The 15881-nt window shown below is 41.8% G+C and overlaps 1 protein-coding gene across 4 annotated transcripts in view; it reads left to right on the plus strand.

Moving 5' to 3' along the window:
• The window catches only part of SLC6A17 (solute carrier family 6 member 17), a 1431819-nt gene extending 1420899 nt beyond the window's left edge, over nucleotides 1-10920 (plus strand). For all 4 annotated transcript variants that reach the window (XM_073615860.1, XM_073615859.1, XM_073615858.1 and 1 more), the window contains one exon: nucleotides 8362-10920. In XM_073615860.1, coding sequence (XP_073471961.1) covers nucleotides 8362-8730 — 369 coding nt within the window. In that variant the 3' untranslated portion in view covers nucleotides 8731-10920. The remainder of the gene's footprint in view (nucleotides 1-8361) is intronic.
• Nucleotides 10921-15881: the final 4961 nt, after the last annotated feature.

The raw sequence follows: 15881 nt of genomic DNA on the forward strand, positions 1-15881 counted from the left end.
CGTGTAGAAGTTGTCTACATACAAGTGGTAGCCTTTCTACAGTAGGGGGTATATGAGGTACCAAACAACTTTCCTGCTTGATCCCAAGTAGTCTGGGCAATTAGGGTGTCCTTCCCTTCGTATACTATGAAGGCATATGTGTACCCTGTGGCTCGGTCACATAATTTGTACACCTTCACCCTATAGCGAGCCCTTTTGCTGGGGGGATAAATTGCTTGATTTTATGCCTGCCACTAAATTTGACAAGGGACTCATCCACACATATGTGTTGGTCCGGGGGGAATATTTCTGAAAAATAATTTAGTAATGGCCGAATTTTGTAAAGCCTGTCATAATTTGGGTAATTTTGGGGAGGGCACTGGGTATTATCATTAAAATATAGGAACCTCATGATCATAAGATATCTGGTTCTGGGTATTACTGCAGAGAAGATCGGCATGTGGTGGATGGGGTGGGTTGACCAATAGGAACACAATTAATTTTTTTGGTGAGTCCCATACAAAATGCAAAGCCCAAAAAAACCTTCAGCTCCTCCACTGTTAGGTCTCGTAGGGACGGGCATAATAGGATGTTGGACTATACAAATTAAATTGTTGTGCATACAGGGCCACAATTGATGCTTGCATGTCCTCCGTAAAAAATTAAATCAAAGAAATTGATTGAGTAAACGTTCTCTGTGTCCACCTGGACTCCTGTCTGGTCAGTGAAAGGGGGAATGTTAGCTTATCCTGAATTAGGAGGAAGCCACAAGGGCATAGGGAAGGCTGGCATGGGTCCTAACCCTTTGGGGCTGAGGTGACACCCCACTGGTACTTGGCCTTTCTTGCCAAGGTTCTGCGGTGCTGGTGGATGGCACTGTGGTGCTGGTGGATGCCACTGCATCCTCACCAGTACGCCTTCATTTGGCGGGCAGAATATCTTCCTCCTCTGAGTCTGTCAGAGTTCCACTACTTAGGACTGGCTCATAATTTGTGTCAGACTCAGAAACCGAATTTTAAAGGGAATCCGAAAAAGAGAGCTCCCCATTGCTCTCGTTGGCAGCGGAAATTATTTGGTACGCTTCCTCGGCAGAAAAGCATCTTTTGGACATGGTTGCTGGTGGTGATGAGACTCCACAAGTGTGTGCTATGCCTGCACTGATGGGCACTGATGAGCCTGCACAGATGTGTGCTAATAAGCCTGCACTGATGAAGTGGCACAGATTTGTGCTAAGCCTGCACTGATGGGCACTGATGAGCACAGATGTGCACTGATGAGGCATCACTGATGTGCACTGATTGATGGCAAAGATGGGCACTGATGAGGTGGCACAGATGGGCACTGATGAGGCGGCACCAATGGGCACTGATGAGGTGGCACAGATGAGCACTGATGAGTTGGCACAGATGTGCACTGATTAATGGCACAGATGAGCACTGATGAGGTGGCACAGATGTACACTGAGGCGGCACAGATGTGCACTGATTGATTGCACAGATGTGCACTGATTGATTACACTGATTGATTGCACAGATGGGCACTGATGAGGTGGCACAGATGGGCACTGATGTGGCACTGATGAGGTGGCACAGATGTGCACTGATGAGGCGGCACATATGTGCACTGATTGATTGCACAGATGTGCACTAATGAGGGCACTGATTAATGGCACAAATATCACTGATGAGGTGGCACAGATAGGCACTGATGAGGTGGAACAGATGGGCACTAATGAGGCAGCACAGATGAGCACTGACGAGGTGGCACAGATGTGCATTGATTGGCACAGATATGCACTGATGAGGTGGCACAGATGGGCACTGAGGCGGCACAGATGTGGACTGATTGCACAGATGTGCACTGAGGTGGCACAGATGGGCACTGATCACTGATGGCACACAGGGGCACATATGGGTAGTAATTTATTGATGGCACAGACTGACACTGATCCTAATTGGCACTATGGCAGTGTGGCACTGATTGGGCACTGTTTGGGCACTGTATATGCTGGTGTAATGGTAGAATCACTCACGATTCAGCACAGAAGCTCTCCCTCCTCACACGCGGTCTCTGTGTGAGGAGGGAGGGCTGTCAATGAGAGATGATCTCATATGTTTACGTTTGAGATCATCTCTCACTGGCCACACCGATCGCGTAGTAAATGGCCGTTGTGACCGGTCATTTACCAAGATCTGTGATTGGCTGTGTTCAAGGGACACGGCCAGCACAGATTTTCCCTGATTTGCTCTCGTTAGGGCACGCGGGGAGCGAGGAAAAGGGAGGACGTCTATTGATGGTCTCCTGGCAAAGTAGGTCTGCGCTGTAGCGGTCATTTGGCTATAGCACAGACAGGAACTGGTTAAACATCATATCAACCTGTTTATTGTGTCTGTTTTCTGAAATGAACATAGCGCTATGTGTAGAGATCATACCTGTGTTCATTACATAGCAGGTCTAGGAAACTGACAACTCCCTGTCATCTACAGTATCTCACAAAAGTGAGTACACCCCTCACATTTTTGTAAATATTTAATTCTATCTTTTCATGTGACAACACTGAAGAAATGACACTTTGCTACAATGTAAAGTAATGAGTGAACAGCTTGTATAACAGTGTAAATTTGCTGTCCCCTCAAAATAACTCAACACACAGCCATTAATGTCTAAACCACTGGCAACAAAAGTGAGTACACCCCCAAGTGAAAATGTCCAAATTGGGCCCAGTTAGCCATTTTCCCTCCCCGATGTTATGTGACTCGTTAGTGTTACAAGGTTTCAGGTGAGAATGGGGAGCAGGTTTGTTAAATTTGGTGTTATCGCTCTCATTCTCTCATACTAGTCACTGGAAGTTCAACATGGCACCTCATGGCAAAGAACTCTCTGAGGATCTGAAAAAAAGAATGGTTGCTTTACATGAAGGTGGCCTAGGCTATAAGAAGATTGCCAAGACCCTGAAACTGAGCTGCATCACGTTGGCCAAGACCATACAGTGGTTTAACACAACAGGTTCCACTCAGAACAGACCTCGCCATGGTCGACCAAAGAAGTTGAGTGCACGTGCTCAGCGTCATATCCAGAGGTTGTCTTTGGGAATTAGACGTATGAGTGCTGCAAGCATTGCTGCAGAGGTTGAAGGGGTGGGGGGTCAGCCTGTCAGTGCTCAAACCATACGCCGCACACTGCATCAAATTTGTCTGCATTGCTGTCGTACCAGAAGGAAGCCTTTTCTAAAGATGACGCCCAAGAAAGCCTGCAAACAGTTTGCTGAAGACAAGCAGACTAAGGACATGGATTACTGGAACCATGTCCTGTGGTCTGATGAGACTAAGATAAACTTATTTGGTTCAGATGGTGTCAAGTGTGTGTGGCAGCAACCAGGTGAGGAGTACAAACACAAGTGTGTCTTGCCTACAGTCATGCATGGTGGCAGTGTCATGGTCTGCATGAGTGCTGCCAGCACTGGGGAGCTACAGTTCATTGAGGGAACCATGAATGCCCACATGTACTGTGACATATTGAAGCAGAGCATGATCCCCTCTCTTTGGAGACTGGGTCGCAGGGCAGCATTCCAACATGATAACAACCCCAAACACCTCCAAGACGACTACTGCCTTGCTAAAGAAGCTGAGGGTAAAGGGGGTGGACTGGTCAAGCATGTCTCCAAACCTAAACCCTATTGAGCATCTGTGGGGCATCCTCAAATGGAAGGTGGAGGAGCGCAAGGTCTCTAACATCCAGCAGCTCCATGATGCCGTCTTGGAGGAGTGGAAGAGGACTCCAGTGGCAACCTGTGAAGCTCTGGTGAACTCCATGCCCAAGAGGATTAAGGCAGTGCTGGAAAATAATGGTGGTCACACAAAATATTGACACTTTGGGCCCAATTTGGACATTTTCGTTTAGGGGTGTACTCACTTTTGTTTCCAGTGGTTTAGACATTAATGGTGTGTTGAGTTATTTTGAGGGGACAGTAAATTTACAGTTATACAAGCTGTACACTCACTACTTTACATTATAGCAAAGTGTAATTTCTTCAGTGTTGTTACATGAAAAGATATAATAAAATATTTACAAAAATGTGAGGGGTGTACTCATACTCTGCAATACCCTGCAATACCCTGCAATACTCTGCAATACCCCGCAATACTCTGCAATACCCCGCAATACCCTGCAATACCTCACAATACTCTGCAATACCCCGCAATACCCTGCAATACTCTGCAATACCCCCCAATACCCTGCAATACCCCACAATACCCTGCAATACCCCGCAATAACCTGCAATACCCTGCAATACCCTGCCATACACTGCAATACCCAGCCATACTCTACAATACCCAGCCATACCCAGCCATACTCTGCAATACTCGGAGATACCCAGCCATACTCTGCCATACCCAGCCATACTCGGCGATACCCTGCAATACCCAGCCATGCTCAGCCATACTCGGCCATGCTTGGCCATGCTCAGCCATACTCGGCTGTACTCGGCCTCTGTATGTGGCCAGGCTGTGGAAGTCTCACACATGTGGTATCGCTGTACTCAGGAGGAGTAGGAGAATCTATTTTGGGGTGTCATTTTTGGTCTGTACATGCTATGTGTTAGAAATATTGTATAAATGGACTTTGTGTTAAAAAAAAAAAATGCGTTTTAACCACTTCCCGCCCACTGTCATATGACGTCCTTGACTTTGTGTGGGGATATCTGAATGATGCCTGCAGCTACAGGCATCATTCAGATATCAGCTTTTTCAGCCGGCGATTCCCTACACCATAAGAATGATTATAGCGGCTGTTCCACTGCTTGATCATTCTTACGGGAGGCAAGAGAGGATGTCTCCCCTCCCGCCGCCCTCCAGTGCTTCTACCAACTCACCGCTACGATCGAAGCCAGGATCTTTTTTTTTATTCCAGGCTTCCCAGCCTAGAGGTGAGATGTGGGGTCTTATTGACCCCATATCTCACTGTAAAGAGGACCTGTCATGCCATATTCCTATTACAAGGGATGTTTACATTCCTTGTAATAGGAATAAAAGTGCTCAAAAAATGTATTTTTTGGAAAAAAGTGTCAAACTAAAATAAATAAAGTAAAATGAACAATAAAAAAATAATAAATTTTAAAGCGCCCCTGTCCCCGCATGCAAAACGCATACGTAAGTCCCCCCCACATATGAAAACGGTGTTCAAACCACACATGTGAGGTATCACTGCAAACGTTAGAGCGAGAGCAATAATTTTGGCCCTAGACCTCCTCTGTAACTCAAAACATGTAACCAGTAAAAAATTTTATAGCGTCGCCTATGGGGATTTTCAAGTAGCGAAGTTTGGTGCCATTCCACAAGCGTGTGCAATTTTGAAGGGTGACATGTTATCTATTTACTCGGCGTAACTTCATCTTTCACATTATGCAAAAACATTGGGCTAACTTTACTGTTTTTTTTTTTTTTTTTTTTAAAGCACAAAACTGTTTTTTTCCCAAAAAAACGCGTTCGAAAAATTGCTGCGCAAATACCGTGCGAGATAAAAAGTTGCAACGACTGCCATTGTATTCTCTAGGGTCTTTGCTTAAAAAAATATATAATGTTTTGGGGATCTATGTAATTTTCTAGCAAATAAATGATGATTTTTACATGTAGGAGAGAAATGTCAGAATTGGCCTGGGTGCTCCAGAACGCCTGAAGGTGCTTCCAGCATATTGGGCCTCTGTATGTGGCCACGCTGTATAAAAGTCTCACACATGTGGTATCGCCATACTCGGGAGTAATAGCAGAATGTGTTTTGGGGTGTAATTTGTGCTATGCATATGCTGCGTGTGAGAAATAACCTGTTAATATGACAATTTTGTAAGAAAAAAATATGTTGATTTTGCAAAGAATTGTGGGGAAAAAATGACAACTTCAAAAAACTCACCATGCATCTTTCTAAATACCTTGGAATGTCTTCTTTCCAAAAAGGGGTCATTTGGGGGGTATTTGTACTTTTCTGGCATGTTAGGGTCTCAAGAAATTAGATAGGCTGTCAGTACTTCAGGTGTGATCAATTTTCAGATATTGGCACCATAGTTTGTGGACTCTATAACTTTCACAAAGACCAAATAATATACAACAATTTGTACTTATTTTTACCAAAGATATGTAGCAGTATAAATTTTGGCCAAAATTTATGAAGAAAAATTACTAATTTGCTAAATTTTATAACAGAAACACAGAAAAATTCATTTTTTTACATAATTTTCAGTGTTTTTTCTTTTATAGTGCAAAAAATAAAAAACCCAACAGTGATTAAATACCACCAAAAGAAAGCTCTATTTGTGTGAAAAACAGGACAAAAATTTCATATGGGTACAGTGTTGTATGACTGAGTAATTGTCATTCAAAATGTGAGAGCACCGAAAGCTGAAAATTGGACTGGTTAGGATGGGGGTTAGTGCCCAGTGGTCAAGTGGTTGATATAAATAACAATATGACCCCAACCCCCTTTCTACAAATGAGCTAAGGCTTATTCAGACACAAAGTCTGAATCTGCCTGAGCTATCCACTCAGGAACCTGTCACTGTGGATAGCCAATCATAGGTTGTGGAAGCATTACCCACCCCGCAAATGCACATATACAAGGAGTATGTAGACATGTAGCTGAAGGGCAGGTATTGCTTACATCTTACAATTTTAGAGTTTAGAGGTCACTAGTAAGTGAAGTGGAGTTCAGAGGTCAGTAATAAATGACGCAAAGTTCAGAGGTCACTAGTAAGTGAGTCGAAGTTCAGAGGTCAGTAGTAAGTGAGGCGAAGTTCAGAGGTCAGTAGTAAGTGAAGTTCAGAAGTCAGTAGTAAGTGGTGCAGAGTTCAAGGGTCAGTCATAAGTGAGGCGGAGTTCAGAGGTCAGTAGTAAGTGGGACGGTGTTCAGAGGTCAGTAGTAAGTGGTGCAGAGAGTTCAGAGGTCAGTAGTAAGAGAGGTGGCATTCAGGGGTCAGTAGTAAGTGAGACGGAGTTCAGAGATCACAAGTAAGTGAGGCGGAGTTCAGGGGTCAGTAGTAAGTGGGACGGTGTCCAGAGATCAGTAGTGCACAGACAGTGTGCATTCGGGTCCACTAACCCACACCTGCACACATGTCAAATTAGGTTCCCACCCCACAAACCCATTTTTAGATGCATGGGGGTGCCATTAAGAATGAATGGGAGCCCCGCGCATCTGTAAAGAGCAGCGGGTGGTTGTGGGTACAGGTGTGATTCCTGCACCTGCGACCACCCACAATAGTGTGAACCTAGCCCTAAAGGATAAATTCACCTTTTGTAACATGTTACATATTACACTCACATTCAGGATGTAATATGTTTCAAATGATCCCCATCCCTTGTACTCCTATAAAGCCCCATCATCCCCAACCCCTGTACTCCTATACAGTCCCATCATCTCCATCCCCTGATTTCTTGTACAGTCCCATCATCCCTATCCTCTGTACTCCTATACAGTCCCACCATCACCATCCTCTGTACTACTATACAGTCCTATCATCCTCACCCCTTGTACTCCTGTACAGTACTATCATTCTCATCCCCTGATTTCCTGTACAGCCCCATCATCCCCATCCCCTGTGCTCCTTTACAGTCCCATCATCCCCCATCAATTGAACTTCTATATACCCGATCATCCCCATCCCCCCATACTCCTAAAAAAAAATGTGATTTTTTTTTCACATGGTGATTGACAAAAAATGGCTGCAGCTCAGACAAAAAATATAAACAAAGCTTCTTCTATAGTGTGTACTTGTCTCAAGTAGGAGCACCGAGTGTCATTTCTGTCTGCTGCTTTGCTCTCTGCTATCAGCACAAATCACTTCTGACAAGTTTTCATGACAACAAGAGAAAAAAAGGTGACAGGGGATGGAGCTCCAGCTGATTCACAGCTGATTCACAGCCTCAGCATTTGTGTGAAGGGGGTGTGTCCATTCCCTTCAATCAGCTGTTAGAGATCCCCTCACTGAGCTCTGCAGTGTGTAATTTCAGCTCAGACAAGCTTTATAAATTCTGGACTTTGAACAGATGTAGAGAAGAGAAAACTGCAGATAAACAGATACAGCTAATGTAGGAGGGTTTATTTAATCACCTGAGGCCAGTCACCTCACTGGATACATGTAAGGGTTTACAACCACTTTAATTTTAATCATTTTAAAATGCAGATAGACTCAATGGCTTTTGCAGAAGCTGTATCATTTAAATTAAACAGTTCCACTATTTTGACAAAGTATGTTGGCAGACTAAAAAACATTTGATTCCTATGGGTCGGCTTAAGATTTTCTAGACCTATGAATAATATTTTTGGAAGCATTTTCTTTTAATTTTGTACAGAGTTCAAATAATTGATGTTGTATTTTTTTTCCATTTTCAGGCTGCAGAACAATATTTGCTGTATCCTACTTGGGCATTGTCATTACTTATTTGTCTGATAATGTTGGCAATCCTTCCAGTACCTGTAATCTTCATCTTTTCACATTTCCAACTAATACCAGATGGTTCCAACAGATTATCTGTATCATACAAGAAGGGTCTTAGAATGAAGGATATTTCCAACTTGGAGGATAATGACGAAACACGCTTTATACTCAGTAAAGTGCCTAGTGAGACCCCATCTCCTATGCCATCTCAACGCTCATATCTAGGTCCTGAAAATGCATCTCCTTTGGAATATAGTGGCCCATCTAATGGGCAGTACGGCAGTGGCTATGTAATGGCCACCACACCTGAGTCAGAACTGTAATCTTTCTGTGTTTTCAATGTCAAATGCAATGGACAATAACTTCTCTAGAAAGAAAGCACTTTCCAAAACTCTCTTCTGCAAAAGCTAGTTACATAATAATGGGATGCTGTGTCATTAAAATGAATGTTACATAGCATCACAATCTTTTCTACCTTTGGTACATCAATGGTGGTCATGTGTGCAACAGTGTTCTATTTAACTGCAGACATCTGGTGACTTGCTTCTGCTTTGTGAATTTACAGATCATTCCATTGTGTATATTCACAATTACAATTTAAAAGAATGCTGTATAACTGCTTTAAACTCAAGTTTAGTACATAATCTGTTATTGTTTATTAATCACTTTCTTTGAAGCCTGCGCAGGATTATTATGAAATTCCAGTGTCTACAAGTATAATAGCACAACACACATAGTTTTAATAACACAATCTTCATAAAAACATACAGTAGATGAACTGAATAATTTCATATAGAATACATTGCATAATTTATTATAAGAAAAACTAACAATTCTTTTTTTTTGATAGCTTAATTTAGAGGGAAAGTGTTATAAAACATGCATTTTTCCTATTAAAACCATACAATTCTATTTGTATAAAATTACATTTCAGCAAAGGGAACTGGCAAGGAGGCATCAATGCAAATATACTACTAATGCAACAATAGTAGTTAAATTACAGGTTTTCATTACTAATAACTCTAAAAGATACAGCATAGACAATACTTGTAGATGCACCCTATATAAAAAAAGTTTTTTCGGTATGTTTTACAGTTATTTTTATAGTTGCTGGCTCCTTCTTGGCAAAATAAAATGAATCACTTTAGGGAGCGGAAGATTTCCCCCTCTTAATTACCAGGCCATTTTTTGCGATACGACACTGCATTGCTTTAAGTGACAATTGCGCAGTCCTGCGATGCTGTACCCAAACAAAACTGATGTTCTTTTTTTCCCACAAATAGAGCTTTCTTTTGGTGGTATTTGATTACCTCTGCGGTGTTTATTTTTTTGCACTATAAACAAAAAAAAAAGACCGACAATTTTGAAAAAAAAAAAATATTTTTTACTTTTTGCTATAATAAATATCCCCCCAAAAATTTTTTCATCAGTTTAGGCCAATATGTATTCTTTTACATGTTTTTGGTAAAAAAAAAAAAAAAAAAAAATCGCAATAAACGTATGTTGCTTGCTTTGCGCAAAATTTATAGCATATACAAAATAGGAAATAGATATATGGCATTATTATTATTATTATTTTTTAAGTATGGCGGTGATCAGCGGACAGATCGGAAACTTTTGAGGGACCGTTAACGTTTATACAGCGATATATATAAATGTCACTGGCAGGGAAGGGGTTAACTGCGTGTTCTAAATATGTGGGGATGGGACTAACTAGGAGAGATGACAGACCACTGTCCCTACTTTGTATTAACACACAATCTGTCTTCTCTTCTCTGACAGCACACGGATTTGTGTGTTTACACACACACAAATCCTTGTGCATGCGATCGCGCCCACCGGCTACATGCATCAGGTCCCCTGCTGTGGAGGGGGTGTGCGCGCGTGCCCTCTGGTGGCTCTCCTGGGCAAAGTCATATATACAGGATTTCGCCCAGGAGAGCCATTCTTCCACAGTATGTCTGCGTGAGCTGATCAGGAACCAGTTAAGGTAAACAGCAATTTGCCAATAGCGTCTAATGCTAACATCCAGCTAAAAGGTAACATTTCTTTCAAACACAGGTTTTATTTAAAGAAGACCTATACTGTGGGAGCAACGTCAAAGTGAAGTGGAGGGTAAAGTTTCCAGTAGGCTCCTTGCAGCTGATCCTTTTTTCCAAGGCTGACTCGTTCCATGCTGTGTCTATGTGTGATGGTGACCATCTTTGTAGAGGAGTGGGGCTTAGTTTATTTGTGTCAGACCTACCTCCCTGGTGGTTTGTGATCTGATGAATTGAAGACTGGATAGGGATATACTGTATCAGGAAGCAGTAGCAATGGCAGAAAAGGCACAGATGTGCCTTGATGAACTGATGAAGACATTTTTATTTTTAAATGTGGGGGATATTTATTATAGCAAAAAGTAAAAAATATTGTTTTTTTTTTTTTCAAAACTGTCACTCTTTTTTTGTTTATAGCACAAAAAATGGTAAAAAATGGACAGTTTCCCCGGTGGGGCTTTAGACAGCAATATCTTGAAATCCAGAATAATAAAAAAATTGTATAACCAGTAAGTGCTTTTATTGAACCATGAACAATAGTAATGTTATAATTCAATCGGCATTACAACATAGAGCGCTGGCCAAGTAGTACAATACATATTCCACAATATAAAGTCGACACATCTTTACACAAAATTATATACAGTCATACATTTCCGGGCTGTTGACGGTATAAATCCCCGACGCGTTTCGACCTGTGTACGGTCATCATCAGGGGGATAGTTGGTTCTATAAAATACATTGAATATCTTCAAAATTTAAGAACATGTCATCATAAATCTCATTGTAAGGTTAAAAATGGTAGTATATTTACCGCTGAAAAGTAGAGGGAATAATCCTTTGGCCAGTAAAAGCCGTAAATGGATTCGGGGGGCCCCCATATTCGCCCCTGTCTCCCCAGAGCGCATAAGTCCAGCCCAAGGGGCTTGCAAGGAGCCACATAGATGCCCTCCAGGGGAAGGAGAAGTCAGCACCTGCGACAAATACCCAATAAGTCAAAATGATTCTCAGCACATTGGCAAGAGTATGAAGTGTATGGGCTAACTGCAATCCTAGTGATCAATATATATTGATCTGGTGTCCTAAGGTTTCATGATTGTAATTAATTATATAGAAGGTGGCAAAACCATAAAAGAAATGGTTGTATAGTTATAGGGTTGTTTGAGTGGTGTGGTGTGTAAACACAGGTGAGTGGGAAGTGATATGTGGTACTAGGAATATGAAAAACCCTTTGAGTGATAAAGTAAAATTAGATGGATGGCCAGCACAATGCTGACTACAGTGCCATGTCCAGGTGAATGAAATAGTGTGTAGTGTCAGCCAACACATGGTGGAATAAAAGTGAAAAACAAGTCAAAAGGAAAGTGTGTGAATGAATAAAACCAAATGAAACAATCAAAAACATGTGTGAAAGATCTAAGCTGATTATAGGAATAGGAGTATGAGTGTAGTGTTGTGATATTAGAGGAGTAGGAATATATGTATAGTATAATAATTTACCTTGTGCCACAGTGTGGCTGATGTAGTATGGTAAAGTTTGACTTGTATGAACCAAATTGCAATGAAGCAAAAAAGGTAAAAAGCTGGAGCCAAAAAAGGATTTGTGCAGTGCCATCCATTACAGTCTGAGTGGAGTCATAGTAAGACTCACAGGCAGCCGATCATGGATATATGCCTAAAGTAGGCAATTAATTGAGTAGGCACAGGTGCTGATCTCCTCCCCCCCAGAGTGGGGAGCCACATGTGGGCTGCTCACTCTGGGGGGGAGGAGATCAGCACCTGTGCCTACTCAATTAATTGCCTACTTTAGGCATATATCCATGATCGGCTGCCTGTGAGTCTTACTATGACTCCACGCAGACTGTAATGGATGGCACTGCACAAATCCTTTTTTGGCTCCAGCTTTTTACCTTTTTTGCTTCATTGCAATTTGGTTCATACAAGTCAAACTTTACCATACTACATCAGCCACACTGTGGCACAAGGTAAATTATTATACTATACATATATTCCTACTCCTCTAATATCACAACACTACACTCATACTCCTATTCCTATAATCAGCTTAGATCTTTCACACATGTTTTTGATTGTTTCATTTGGTTTTATTCATTCACACACTTTCCTTTTGACTTGTTTTTCACTTTTATTCCACCATGTGTTGGCTGACACTACACACTATTTCATTCACCTGGACATGGCACTGTAGTCAGCATTGTGCTGGCCATCCATCTAATTTTACTTTATCACTCAAAGGGTTTTTCATATTCCTAGTACCACATATCACTTCCCACTCACCTGTGTTTACACACCACACCACTCAAACAACCCTATAACTATACAACCATTTCTTTTATGGTTTTGCCACCTTCTATATAATTAATTACAATCATGAAACCTTAGGACACCAGATCAATATATATTGATCACTAGGATTGCAGTTAGCCCATACACTTCATACTCTTGCCAATGTGCTGAGAATCATTTTGACTTATTGGGTAGTTGTCGCAGGTGCTGACTTCTCCTTCCCCTGGAGGGCGTCTATGTGGCTCCTTGCAAGCCCCTTGGGCTGGACTTATGCGCTCTGGGGAGACAGGGGCGAATATGGGGGCCCCCGAATCCATTTACGGCTTTTACTGGCCAAAGGATTATTCCCTCTACTTTTCAGCGGTAAATATACTACCATTTTTAACCTTACAATGAGATTTATGATGACATGTTCTTAAATTTTGAAGATATTCAATGTATTTTATAGAACCAACTATTCCCCTGATGATGACCGTACACAGGTCGAAACACGTCGGGGATTTATACCGTCAACAGCCCGGAAATGTATGACTGTATATAATTTTGTGTAAAGATGTGTCGACTTTATATTGTGGAATATGTATTGTACTACTTGGCCAGCGCTCTGTGTTGTAATGCCAATTGAATTATAACATTACTATTGTTCATGGTTCAATAAAAGCACTTACTGGTTATACAATTTTTTTATTATTCTGGATTTCAAGATATTGCTGTCTAAAGCCCCACCGGGGAAACTGTCCATTTTTTACCATTATTGTTTTGGGGTGTGCAGCGCATGCGTCTCTCCCACATGTGTTTTTCTCTTTAATAGCACAAAAAATAAGCGCAGAGGTGATCAAATACCACCAAAATAAAGCTCTATTTATGGGTAAAAAATTTTGTTTGGGTACAGCATTGCATGACCGCGCAATTGTCAGTTAAAATGTTGCAGTGCCAAATTGTAAAAAGTGGGGGTTAGGAAGGGGGTACAATCTTCCGGGGCTGAAGTGGTTAAATAAGAGGTCTAATTGTGTGGAATATGTACATGTTGGGAATTTTAAATGAAAACTGGTGAAAAAAGAGCACAGGGTTGTCTGCACATTACAATTGCCTCACCCTTCCTTTTGGAGTTATTTGTACTAAGTAATTTTAAATAATATTTACAAATAATTTCTGCTTACATTTAGAAGAGAAGTTTGCTTTGTTATGGCTTAAGAGGCCATAATTGAGCCAAATAATTTTCAGTGGGAACAAACTTCAGCAAAGCAAAAAATTTAACTTTCTTGCTAACATATTCATCTGCTGGAGCTTCAGTTGGTCCTTAACATGAAACACAAATTTACAGAGAAACCAAGAGCTAGAGGGCTCAGGATTTAAGCTAGCATTGCTTACTTAGAGAGAAATAAGTGGTCTCTTCCAGAGTAGGACTTATGTATACATTCAATGTATGAAGATTTCCTAATTGCATTGACTAGTAGTGATCACGCAATAACCTTCTGACAAACCACTTGTTGTTTTTAGGTTGAAGTATGTTGGTATTTTACTGTAGCAAATGAGACAATAGATTAACCCCACAATAGACACTGTTAGCTAGTCTTCCATGTTAAAGCCCCTCAGGCTTACTAGCGGTATCTACATATGGTAGCCATACCGATCTTAAGGCTGGATTCACACCAATGCAGTTTTAGTGCTTTTTGCATTTTGCAGATTTGCACTACAGTCCATTTACCATGGTTTCCTATGGAACACATTCTGAAGTGCAAATCTGCAAAATGCAAAAAGCACTAAAACTGCATAGGTGTGAATCCAGCCTAATAGACTTTCAGCTTTCAGGTTTTATTGCCAAAGCTTATTTGAACAAGCTGAGGTTAGAAGCTGATTGGTTTCTCTGCAGAAGTGAGACTGATTTTGCACTCTCCAGCTTTAGTAAATAAACCCCTCTATCTCACAAAAGAGAGTACACCCCTCACATTTTTGTAAATATTTTATTATATCTTTTCATGTGACAACACTGAAGAAATGACACTTTGCTACAATGGGAAGTAGTGAGTGTAAAGCTTGTATAACAGTATAAATTTGCTGTCCCCTCAAAATAACTCAACACACAGCCATTAATGTCTAAACCACTGGCAACAAAAGTGAGTACACCCCTAAGTGAAAATGTCCAAATTGGGTCCAATTAGCCATTTTCCCTCCCCTGTGTCATGTGACTTGTTAGTGTTACTAGGTCTCAGGTGTGAATGGGGAGTAGGTGTGTTAAATTTGTTGTTATCGCTCTCACTCTCACCTACTGGTCATTGGAAGTTCAACAGGGCACCTCATGCAAAGAACTCTCTGAGTATCTGAAAAAATAATTGTTGCTCTACATAAAGATTGCCCAGACTATAAGAAGATTGCCAAGACCCTGGAACTGAGCTTCAGCACTGTGGCCAAGACCATACAGCGGTTTAACAGGACAGGTTCGACTCAGAACAGGCCTCGCTATGGTCGACCAAAGAAGTGCACGTGCTCAGCGTCTTATCCAGAGGTTGTCTTTGGGAAATAGACGTATGAGTGCTGTCAGCATTGCAGAGGTTGAAGGAGTGGGGGGGTCAGCCTGTCAGTACTCAGACAATACGCTGCACACTGCATCAAATTGGTCTGCATGGCTGTCGTCCCAGAAGGAAGCCTCTTCTAAAGATGGTGCACAAGAAAGCCCACGAACAGTTTGCTGAAGACAAACTGAGTAAGGACATGGATTACTGGAACCATGTCCTGTGGTCTGATGAGACCAAGATAAACTTATCCGGTTCAGATGATGTCAAGCGTGTGGTGGCAACCATGTGAGGAATACAAAGGCAAGTGTGTCTTGCCTACAGTCAAGCATGGTGGTGGGAGTGTCATGGTCTGGGGCTGCATGAATGCTGCCGGCACTGGGGAGCTACAGTTCATTGAGGGAACCATGAGTGCCAACATACTGTGACATACTGAAGCAGAGCATGATCCCCCCTCCCTTCAGAGACTGGGCCCCTGGGCAGTATTCCAACATGATAACTACCCCAGACACACCTCCAAGATGACCACTGCCTTGCTAAAGAAGCTGAGGGTAAAGGTGATGAACTGACCAAGCATGTCTCTAGACCTAAACCCTATTGAGCATCTGTGGGGCA

The sequence above is a fragment of the Aquarana catesbeiana genome, linkage group LG02, assembly GCF_042186555.1.
Source record: "Aquarana catesbeiana isolate 2022-GZ linkage group LG02, ASM4218655v1, whole genome shotgun sequence".
Classification (NCBI taxonomy): Eukaryota; Metazoa; Chordata; class Amphibia; order Anura; family Ranidae; genus Aquarana; species Aquarana catesbeiana.